We start from the raw sequence: 12,248 nt of genomic DNA, 5'->3' as shown, positions 1-12,248 counted from the left end.
GCGCTATGCATAAGTCAGACCATTGATTCCTACTGAGGTGTTTGTATGGACCATATCCTGGCTAAGACACAAATGGGAATATCTGTGACCATCGACCACATTTGGCCCTTTAGCTGTTTCTTTTCGGTCTTTGGACTTAAACAGCCTAAAGACTGAAAATCAAATGTAGCTAAGCAGCAGTGCATTGCGATGCTGGCAACTTCGCAGGTCAACAATATTGTGTCCCTTCTGTCTGCTCCCCGCTCCTAGCCACAGTTCACCTATGAATCGTGAGTGGTGCGCTGCTAATCTTAAAAGAGGACCATGATATATGAGTATCAGCAGGGGGAAACCAGGGAGTGGGGTTGTGGAGTGATTACTGAGTCGCCCGCCAGGGCCGTGGGGTACTCGGTACCGAGTATGGTACTTAAAGGGGATGTCACGGTGGCTGCGACCCGGTCCGTGGCCCTGGGTGCCCAATTAAAGGGGGAAAGGATATTTAAAGGGGATTTGAAATAAAGTTTGTGTTCGTGACGCCACCTATGGTATTCGGTCAGTGGGGACCAACGCTGCTTAAAGGGGTCCTCTGGGGGGATGTTATGGCAACTAGATGGTATAACTTCCCACAGGTGAAATAGGTCCCCAGGGCTCCCGGTGTATAGATGAGGATGGTGAGTGGAGCAGTAAAGAACGGAGGACACAGGTTTGTAGTCTCTTTACCTGATTTACTGAAGACTTCAGGCAACCATAGTCCAGGGCACCAGATAACAGGTACAGGCAGGGCCCGGCCGGCTTGGAAGTGAATTCAGAGTCCTCTTTACCAGGTGGAGTTAGAAGCCTTCCTATTTGCGCGGTGATGTTGTAGTCTCTTACTGCCTTTAGCTTCTGGCAAGGTCCTCACAATTCTTTCTGTCCTCCATGAAGGTTAGGACACAAACCCGTATGACAGGTGGCTCGAGCCTTTTTATAGGGTCTCTATCATGATCTGGGCTCTATGTGCCACTGTGTCTCCTGGATATTAGGGCAGATAGGTGATGTGTAATCCAGCTGTCCTGCAGGTTTCTGCTGTGACTCCTAGAGTCCGACACAACCTTGGTCTTCCGGCTACCGGAATCTGCGCTCGGCTAGGGAGGTAGTCCAAATACTGCTCTGCTCCCCTGGTGTCTATCCTGTGCTTTGTTCTCCTACATGCTCACTAGACACTGTTCTTCTCTTTCCCCAAGAGCTGCAGCAACTCTGACTGCACGGCCCCTTCAGTCCTTCCGACACTTACTGTCTGACTGGTCTTTTCTCTGCCCTCCTGACAGACTACTTACTTACTTCCCCTCCAGCCAGAATATATATCTAGGGAAGTTCCCCTGAAAACCGGGTTCAGAGCTCCCCCTTCTGGTCTGGAGTGCGAATATGTTGTGTGCTTTGTGTTTACCTGGTGAAAGAGATCTTCCTTCGCTTCCAAGCGTGACATCACTCTCCCCTTGAGGAAAGCAATGCCACTGTGACAACCAGGACCCTGGGGTGTCACATTACTGCTTCAGTTATGGTTACTGTGATAACTAATTGGGGAAATGGAGAAGAATGGCATCTGCGAGTAAATATTGAGCAGAATTAAGTTGAGCCAATAGGCTCTCCAAAACAGTCCCAGTTCTCATGTGGTCCTTGATATCGCTGGAGCGTTTTAGCGAAAATCTCTAGTCTTAGCTCAGTTAATATCTGTGGGTTCAGCCAAAATTAGTCTAAGACTCTAATGTGTATGTGGGGGTCTTAGGCTTGGGTCACATGTAGCGCTCAAGGTATGACCTATAGTATAATCACAAATAGAGCCCCTCTCTAGTGTAATCACATATATCCTCGGATGCTGACCCTGACGCTCACGGTACGGGATAATGACGCTGACTCTTGTGGTAGAGAATAATGCCGCTGACACTTGGGGCACAGGACAATGATGCTGACACCTGGGGTAGAGAATAATGTCGCTGACACTCAGGGTACAGGACAATGACACTGACACTTGAGGTATGGGAAAATGACGCTGACACATGGGGTAGAGAATAATGCCGCTAACACTTGAGGTACGGGACAATGATGCTGACACTTGGGGTATGGGACAATGACGCTGACACTCGGGGTACGGGACAATGATACTGACACTTGGGGTATGGGACAATGATGCTGACACTCGCAGTACTGGAAAATGACGCTGATACTTGTGGTAGAGAATAATGCCGCTGACACTCGGAGTACGGGACAATGATGCTGACATGTGGGGTAGAGAGCACTCCCACTGACACTCGAGGTACGTGATAATGACCTTGACAATTGTTAGTGAAATTACATATAGAGCCCCCCTGTAGTGTAATGACAAAGAGAGCCCTCTTGAGTCGTATTAGTGAAATGCACCACTGAATTATTCCTAACTCATGGCTGGTAGAGTAAAGGCCCCGTCTCACATAGCGAGATCGCTAGCGAGATCGCTGCTGAGTCACAAGTTTTGTGACGCAACAGCGACCTCAGTAGCGATCTCGCTATGTGTGACACGTACCAGCGATCAGGCCCCTGCTGCGAGATCGCTGGTCGTGTCGGAATGGCCTGGACCTTTTTTTGGTCGTTGAGGCCCCGCTGACATTGCTGAATCGGTGTGTGTGACACCGATCCAGCGATGTCTTCACTGGTAACCAGGGTAAACATCGGGTTACTAAGCGCAGGGCCGCGCTTAGTAACCCGATGTTTACCCTGGTTACCAGCGTAAATGTAAAAAAAAACAAACAATACATACTCGCCTTCTGATGTCCGTCAGGTCCCTTGCCGTCTGCTTCCTGCTCTCACTGACTGCCGGCCGTACAGTGAGAAGTGAGAGCACAGCAGTGACGTCACCGCTGCGCTCTGCTCTCAGTGTACGGCGGCTCAGTCAGTCAGAGCAGGAAGCAGACGGCAAGGGACCTGGACACCGAAAGGCGAGTATGTACTGTTTGTTTTTTTTTGGTAACCAGGGTAAACATCGGGTTACTAAGCGCGGCCCTGCGCTTAGTAACCCGATGTTTACCCTGGTTACCCGGGTGCTGCAGGGGGACTTCGGCATCGTTGAAGACAGTTTCAACGATGCCGAACTCGTTCCCCTGATCGTTGGTCGCTGGGGAGAGCGGTCTGTGTGACAGCTCCCCAGCGACCACACAGCGACTTACCAACGATCACGGCCAGGTCATATCGCTGGTCGTGATCGTTGGTAAATCGCTAAGTGAGACGGGGCCTTTATAGGGAGCCTGTCAGGTTGGATAACGCTATTAACCTGAAGATATGGGGTTGACCTGATTACCTCCTTTTAAGTGATGGGAAACATCAGGACACACCCCAGCCATATGATAATCTCACCCTTAGGCCACGCTCACACATTCAGTATTTGGTCAGTATTTTACATCAGTATTTGTAAGCCAAAACCAGGAGTGGGTGATAAATACAGAAGTGGTGACGTGTTTCTATTATACTTTTCCTCTGATTGTTCCACTCTTGTTTTATTTTCTTACTTAAGAATCACACAAATACAACTGCATTTTATTGAAAAGTAGAGTACAACTGTATACAAAAGAAATCTTATTACTACCGAATAGCTGACAAAAATCATTTTATGTGCAAATTTTTGTGAAGGCAATTTGTCCTTTTACACCAGAATGTTATCACTACAGAGCCCACAATGTGTTCTGAACATTACTCCATGTAAATAAGCGTGTGCCTTTCTAATGGTGCGTTTACACTGGCTGATAATGGGGAACAAGCGTTCTTAGAAATTCTAGTTTCTCAATGACTGGCCTGTCTAAACGGGCTGACAATTTTCCAATAAATATGTAAAACACTTATCGGTAGGAAAAAAAATAATTTTTAAACTTGCTTAAAAATTACCACGCCCCATTTGGAAGAAGCTACTTGCGAAACGGCGCTTGTTGGGCGCAGGAGGCCTCCACATCACCTTGACCTGAGCGCACAGACCCTCTGATATTTACAACTACAGGTAATCCGTCTTGTTTAGGGAGTGAGATCTGCTCTTATGATATGCTCAATCAGTATATATAGTGATTTTTCTTTCACTTCCCAAGTGTTCCTATAGCACTCTATGCTAATACATTGGTATACATCTGACTGCTTTTCATGAGCACCCTCCCTAAGGGTATTACCTTCTAAATATTTTGTTCTGTGCACTGTGTATTCTTGTGGAGTGCCTCCTTTGGTTTGGAGGTTCGGTTTTGCTTCCCCCCCTGTCTTTTTCTATTTATTATGAATTATTATGTGTTATACTTTTTAGAACAATATTCTGAATAAACTTATTAATTTTAATAGCTCTCTTTTCACTTCATTTTTTCTGGTGACACCCATCACTGGAAAATGTGTTTATGCATTATGTGGAAGTGACCCAGCCATTGCTAATACAGGACTATGGAAATAATTAAAAATTATCATGCTCGGCAGCACGTCATCTTCTATAAACTAGACAATGTGCTGCCGAGAACAATGATCTTATGAAGAATCGGTCAGTGTTTCTGAAACAGGCTATTAAATGGTCATCGATCATCTTACCATGTAGCCGATTGGAGGTCGTTTAACAACTACAAGGAGCCATTGTAAACGCACCATAAGTTAAGTGTATACTGTGCCAAATTAAGATAGATGCTAGGATACATGACCGAAATTGACTAAGGACCATATACCCACACTATGCGCCAAATATGCCGTCACCCACCTGGGTCTAACGGGGCAGAGATTCTTTTCTTCAGCCTTCTCCAAGTCTTGGATGCTCTGTCTCTGAGGTGTTCTCTGTACATCCTGCTTTTCTCCTGTGTCCCCTCAGCCATTCTGCAGCTTGTCTCCTCACAATGGCCCCTAAAATCCAAGTCCAAGCAATGTAAGGACTAGGAGGAGCGCCTGAGAGGCGCAGAACCCAACAGCAGCCTCCATCCAGAGCTCAGGAACTGGAAGCTGCATGGAAACTGTGACACAGCCTTAGTGTGGTGAGCAGGGACTGTATGTGAGTGTTACGTGTCTGCCTCCCTGGCTTCACGTGTCTGTCTGCAGGGCCTGGAGGGCAGGAGCTCCTATTTATAGGCTCCGCGTGTATGTATAGCAGTGCCCGACTATGCCAGTGCCCTCACATACATGCAGTGTGCTCCCCTCCTGCTACAGCAGCATGCCCTGAATGCCTGCCATACCTCCACCCCACCAAATACAGTTTACTACAAGGACCTTCCCCCTACTGTAACCTAACATTTGTCTGTAACTTGAAGCTCCTTAGCCCCAATGCAGAATCTGTAGTCGATCCCCCACCTTCCATGTGCCATTTATAGTCCTGGGGTCTTCTCATGTGTAGAGACACCTTTTGGCCAGGTCCTGGTGTGAACGCTACCTTGGTGCTCTGGTCTATAGCAGCAGTCATTTCCCATTACCGAAGCCAGTAAATGTACAGCAGTTTACTTTTTTTTGTAGCAAAGAAAAAAAAGGAAGGAAAAAAGGGAATCTATTAAAAGCATTTTAGAATCATCGTCTATGACTAAATCTTTCTCTACCTCCTCACTCATAATCTCTGTTCCTCTCAGGATCTCCTTCTCTGCTCTTTTTTTGTATGTTCATCACACAACCGTCTCCAAGAGTTCTCCCGTGCTCCCTCATACTCTGGTATTCGCCACCCCAAACTATCAGACTGTCCCCACCTTCTCAACCCTGAAAAGCAACTTGGGAACCCATCTCTTCAGGAAAGCTTACAACCTGAAATAACCCTGCTGCCTCTACAGAACCATGTACCCCCATGTCTCTTTCTAGTCCCTGTAGAGTGTAGACTGTAAGCCCTCACAGGCCAGGTCATGTTCTTTTCTTTTTTCCCATGAACTAGAGGGTGAATCATTGAGTTATGTTTATTGCATTTTCTTACTACCTTATGTTGCATATGTACTGTATGTTCATTATTCTCATTTTATGCACTTTGAACCTTTTTTTCATATGTACAGTGCCCTGGAATTAAAGAGAATCTGTTAACAGGTTTTTGCTACCTCATTTGAGATCTACATGATGTAGATAAAGAGATCCTGAATCCAGTGATGTATCACTTAGATTACTAGGTGCAGCCATTCTGACACAATCAGAGTTCTTAGATTTAGCAATGGAGCAGAGCTGAGAAATCTAACCCCGCCCACACCGGGCTCTGTATGTACATTGGCTATTGACAGTGAGCTGCTTATCAGAGGAGGGGCGGAGCCAGACTAACATGCACTTGTCATAGAGTCTGGACAATGCTAATCACTAGGTGATAAAATCTTCAGTGTAAGTAAACAATAATGCTCAGCCTGATAAGTGACACATCATTGAAATCTGTGTTTTAACCCCTACCTCATGCTATCCTCAAATTACAGTGCAAAAACCTGCTGACAGATTCCACTTAAAGGCTTACTCCCATCTTTGCCTTAAGCAAAGGGAACAACCCCTGAAATGGAGTTACTGAATCAGCCGAGTGAGATTGTGTTGTTTACGTAACCGCCATAGAAACGAATGGGAGTTGCACCAAGAGTGTAGCAAAGCGAGCGCCGCTATCTGCACAACTCAGGAGTTATACCAACAGTGTAGCTCGCTTTGCAGGACTGTTTCAGTAATTCCCGGTCATTTCTATAGAAGCAATGCAAACAGAGCAGCGCAGCTGTGCTTGGGTGTTTTTATAACCCCACTTCTGCCATGGAACGCCGAGTAGGGAATAACCCTTCAAGGACATTTTAAAACATAATACAATCATTATCATTAGCAATAAATATCGCTGATAAATAGCACTTGACTAATATTACATGTGTGTAGTGTCTGACTGCTGATTTCAGCAGCTAAACCCAACAATTGCAGAGCAGGGGGCTGGCTAACCTATTGAAATGAGGTCGTCAGCCGCCCCCATCACACACATAGGACAGTATGTGAAGCTACTGGGACCTACATCTGGAAGAATCACCTTTCTGGAACAAATAAAACTAAAAGCAACATACATTTCACGTAATAATAGTGAGCAGTAATAAACTGTAATTAAATAAATTCTTAGCAATGTGACAAGAAAGCATGACTGTACTGGGCACAGTATCTCCAAAATGGCAGGTCTTTTAGGATGTTCCAAGTATACAAAGGTTGCCAACCACTAAAAGTGTTCCAAAAAAGAACAAGTAAACCATTGACAGGGTCATGGGCATATAAATCTCATAAAAGGCTAGCCCATTTGGCCTGATCCCGCAGAAGAACTACTATAGCACACATTTCTGAACAAGTCAATGTTGGCTATGATGGAGAACAATTCACCACAAATAGGGATGCATGGTGGCAGACTGGTCACTATGTCCATGGAGACCAAGGTCTAACACCAAGAATGCCTATATGAAGAATGAGCATTAGAGCTGGACGATGGAGTGAAGAGAGAAAGTGTCCTGGTCAGATGATGCTCATTTTCTTTCACATTATGTGGATGGTTGGGTACGTGTGCATCACTGACCTGGGGAAGAGATGGCACCAGGATGCACTGAGGGAAGAAGCCGGGGCGGACATATCATTGGTGGAACCTGTGCAGCCACACAGGGGCCCCAAAGGTAAGGGGGCCATTATCACCTCTAAAGCATGGGGAATTGTGCATTATGATAAGCAATTGGACTGCAAAGGAACAATATAGTGTTCTTGGGTGGGGACCCTTTCCTGTCTGTGTCCACCAGTGAGAAGAAGGCAAGCAGTGGAGGCCACAGGACAATGTTCTTCTTTGAGGCCTTCAGTCCTGGCATTCATGTGGATGTTACAATGACATGTACCAACTAGTTAGACATTGAAGCGAAAAACTAGTTCATCCCATCCCTTCATGATAACGGTATGTGCTGATAATAGTGGCCTCTTTTTTCAACATAATGCAACGTCCTCCAGATTCGTCATGTCTCAGTCCAAGAGATCTCACACATGTTGTTAATGTTTAGCACCAGCTAACACTGAACATCTACCACAATCGCTCAGAACTGTAGGATGGTGAATGTCCCGTAAGTGAATGTACACAACAGTTTTATGTCCGGATTTTCATGTGACCCTGCATGGTACACCATTGTCTCCGACTCTGCCTTCTCACTTTCGCTTCCTCTTGGGTCTATCTTTATCTACAGTATCTATGAATGTCCCCAGCATTTCACAGCAGACTTCATGTGATCCAGTCATCATTATGAGCTCCCAGCTGTCACTTCGCTTCTGCATTTGGCTTCTGCCCCTCCTAAAAATCCCCCCTTTTCTCAGACACTTCAGTTCACATACACATGGGGTTGTCAAAAATAAGAGGTGGGGGAGGAGAAGTCCACAGAACAAATCCCCCCAGAGTACCCGTAGTGTGTTGTACAAGCAACAGCTGTGAAGATCAATCTACCAGAGTGAGTGCAAACAACACACTTGTGAAACAGGACAAAAAAGGAAAAAAAATTATCTTTAGTCCGGACTGCAGATTACTCATCTACAGGCATACCCTATGGACGGTGCTGGTACGCTGTGCAATCAGTAACCGTGCCCCATACACATTTGGTATCTCTGCTCTTGGCACTGTCATAATATATAATATACCATACAGCAAATATGTACATGTACTGCAGTGGGCAAGCCTGACTGTCACCCAGGCACCGTATGTGGTCACCTGGCAATTCTGGCAAATGCCAAAAGGGCCTGTCTGGTCATGGGCCGCCTTGTCTGCTATGTTGTTAACAGAATCGGTGTTCTCAAGACACTCACACTGTTAAGAGTTGTGATAGAGCACAAAGTTGCTGACTCCGTCACTTACCCCAGCAGACCACAGGTATCATTAGAAATATTAGTCGTGTAGTAAATCTTCCTTTCCTCCATCCAGGATAATATTAGTAATATATCCCATCTGGTTCATGGGGACGGGGACAACATGGGCCTGTGTGATTTCAAATGCCAGGACTGAATTTCAGTACCGGTCCGTACCTGCCTGGCAGCTCCAAAATGGCTACCACAAACAGGTTTCGTGCAAGCTACTTTGTTTCCCAGGACCCAGCAGTTGCCATGGCCTTCACCCCTATACAGCAAGCTGGACTTACACTTGGGTCCCTGGGCTAAGGACACAGAGTTAGCTGCTGTTTGATGGTGCAGGCTGGCAAGAAGGATAGGTAGCCGGGTCAGATCCAAGATGTACAAAATCGTGAAGGAGGAGAAATGTTAATAAACTAACCGAGGTCAGGGAACAGAATATATTAGGATGAAACACCATATCCACATAACACAGGTAAAACCAGGAAGCACAAACATTGACTGGCAGTGGGTACTGGCTCTCAGAGGTTTATATAGCGAACAGCCTCACCCAGTGCTGGCAACAGGAAGAAACCCAAACAAGATAAATCATATAGCTTCTAGACTGGCAGAGCCGCAAGTCTTAGGAATAAATAGGATTGATGCTGTCAAGCAGGACCCGCAACAAAGGCACGGCACCATGTAGCGGGCAAAGCAGAAACCAGCACAGATCTTACACTGACCAACACACTGCCCAAACTGGAGTAATGTCAAGGCTGTATAACAGCAGAATGGCTCAGTTTATACCTCAGTATTTAATAATGTAGATATAGACCTTTATACATTATTATTATTATGGTGCCGTGGGTGGCACCATAATAACACCCCGGCAGCAGGCGCGCTGTCTGGGTGTTTTGTTTGACTCCGATCTCTCCTTCACCTCCCACATACAATCTCTTGCCCGCTCGTGCCGCTTACACCTAAAGAACATCTCTAGAATCCGCCCTTTTCTTACCAGGGAGACAACAAAAACCCTCACTGTCGCCCTGATCCTCTCCCGCCTGGACTACTGCAATGCTCTATTAATTGGCCTCCCCCTTACTCGACTTTCCCCTCTCCAGTCCATCCTTAATGCAGCAGCCAGGGTTGTCCATCTGGCTAATCGTTACTCAGATGCATCCGCTCTTCGCCAGTCATTACACTGGCTGCCCATTCATTACAGGATACAATTCAAAGTACTTGTTCTCACCCACAAAGCTCTCCACAGTGCGGCCCCCTTACATCTCCTCCCTCATTTCTGTCTATCGGCCTAACCGATCGCTGCGCTCTGCAAATGACTTTCGACTAACCTCTGCACTAATCTGTACCTCCCACTCCCCACTCCAAGACTTCTCCCGTGCTGCGCCAATCCTCTGGAGTGCTCTACCCCAAGATATTAGGACCAGCCACAACTTGCATAGTTTTAGGTGCTCCCTCAAAGCACATTTGTTCAGAGCGGCCTATCACGTTCACTAATCAAAGTCATTTTATGTTTGTGTGTGTGCAGCTCATTCACTATCTCCATCTATCCCCCACCCCCTGAAGATGGCTGGGCCATCGTTGTAAATACATCATTGTAAATACACACCTGTACTTTGTATCCCCCCACCTCATTGTAGATTGTAAGCTCTCATGAGCAGGGGCGTCTTATTTTGTCTTATTTTGCTTTATTATTGTATTGCTATCATTGTTACCTATGATTGTTGTTTGAAACTGTTAAACTGTAAAGCGCTGTGGAATATGTTGGCGCTATATAAATAAAGATTATTATTATTATTATTATGGCACAATCTCTATCTCACACCTAGAAAAGCCAGAGAGAGAATTTGTAACAATTGAAAAAAAGGACTTTTACGAGCTTGTAGTTTCTTAATTTTTATTAATTTTTAGAAATAATTAAGTGAGTGCATTTAGACAAGTGACAGACTATAAAGCCATGCCCCACTCCGATGTGGACCTCTAACACCAAATGACCAATGCACCTCTAAGCCTGTCCATTGCCCACACCCACGCTCCTGTCCAGCATGGTAACCATAAGGCAATGTCATGCTCTGCATCCCTTATGGGGGCTCCACAGTATTTGTCTGGGTGGAGAAACAGCTGTTTTTTAAACAACATTTTAAGTAAATGGAGAAGACAAAGGTTATACAATCCTGCTATGAGACACATCAAAGAATCTCTACTATGTGCTATGTAAAGTGGACGTATAAGAATATAAGAACAATCATCTGGTTTTAGGTTTGAGAGAAAGTTGTAGTTATAAGGTATGTAAACTTTTGCAACCATCTTTTATTGCTCTAAACCATTCAAAATGAAAGATGACGCAGTTCTGCGAATAGTCTCCGGCTGCATATTGCCTGTCGTTTTGTGTTTACAGCTCCAATGCAGACACATGAATCTCCATGGTTGCAGGTGACAAATAATCCCTATGTATAATGTGATTCTGTAGTGTTATTCCTTTATAGTGGCCCCTTTGTTTTTTTTCTAAACTACAGGCCATAAGAAAAAAGGCAGATGATAGCAAGTCATATGAGACGACGGGATAAGACTCCACAGGGCTTTTTTTTTTTTGTTAAAATTGTGGTTAATTGCCGTAAATACTACATGAAGGCAAAATGTCTGGCTTTACGATGATTCATTTTCCACAGTTTCACAATAAGAGCTGCAATAAATTGAGATTTAATCCCATTATTTGAATAAACCCTAAGGGCTGATGACACAACCATACATGTCTGTCTTCTACAGAACCGTAATAAGGCTTCCATAGAGGTAGCAGCTTTCTACTGTATTGCCAGGAGACATGCAGAAGGTTTTTGTTGAATTGTGTACATATTCACTAATAATACTGTATATTGCCTCTTACAGGGGATATCTCTGTGGAGCTGCTCTGTGAATCGTTCAGTATAGTACACCCATGGGCACTCAAGGTACTAAAAAGCCACATAATAAGAGGGATAGATTTGTATCTCTGAGGAGCTTCAATACTGCAGTCGTGTTGTCATTGCCACATAACACAATGCTTTAGACGGAGGCCTAGTTTACTTCCGACTCACATTAGTTTCTATCTTAATAACATTTTTATACTCATTATAATAATAGAAACTGAAATCTATCCTCTCTACCGGCCAAATCATAATGAAAGCAGCTTCTGAGGGCTATCACATGCCCCGTCCAGACACCCATGACTGTGAAATGTTAGTGAGAGGTGACCTGAGGTTGAAGTGTTGACGTCTCTCACATCAACGCAGCTACTTCAGTCAGCTCTTCATCGCTGTCCTGACCTTTCCAAGTCCATTAATGTCAAACATTATCAATCATGATGTATCAATAACACAGTCCCAATCGCACCATTAAATCACTGTCTGGGGGGTTCATTCTAACAACCAAACTAGCACATTGCAGGTCCTTCTGGATGTAAGGCTTCTGTATGGGCGCATTTATATAATACGACCTGTGGCATTAAG

At 45.1% G+C, this 12,248-nt stretch overlaps 1 protein-coding gene across 2 annotated transcripts in view; it reads right to left on the bottom strand.

Annotated features, from left to right (window-relative positions):
- STARD8 (StAR related lipid transfer domain containing 8) overlaps nt 1–12,248 on the bottom strand; it is a 233,389-nt gene that overhangs the window by 124,667 nt on the left and 96,474 nt on the right. Inside the window, exon 1 of one of the 2 annotated variants that reach the window (XM_077284931.1) lies at nt 4,706–5,123. The exons of the other annotated variant lie outside the window; for it this stretch is intronic. Within the exon in view, the coding sequence (XP_077141046.1) occupies nt 4,706–4,817 (112 nt within the window). The 5' untranslated portion in view covers nt 4,818–5,123. Of the gene's footprint in view, nt 1–4,705; nt 5,124–12,248 lie in introns of those variants that run through there. 2 annotated transcript variants of the gene reach the window in all.

This window comes from Ranitomeya variabilis, chromosome 2 (assembly GCF_051348905.1).
Source record: "Ranitomeya variabilis isolate aRanVar5 chromosome 2, aRanVar5.hap1, whole genome shotgun sequence".
NCBI classification, from domain to species: domain Eukaryota; kingdom Metazoa; phylum Chordata; class Amphibia; order Anura; family Dendrobatidae; genus Ranitomeya; species Ranitomeya variabilis.
This window is presented reverse-complemented; position numbering and strand designations above follow the sequence as displayed.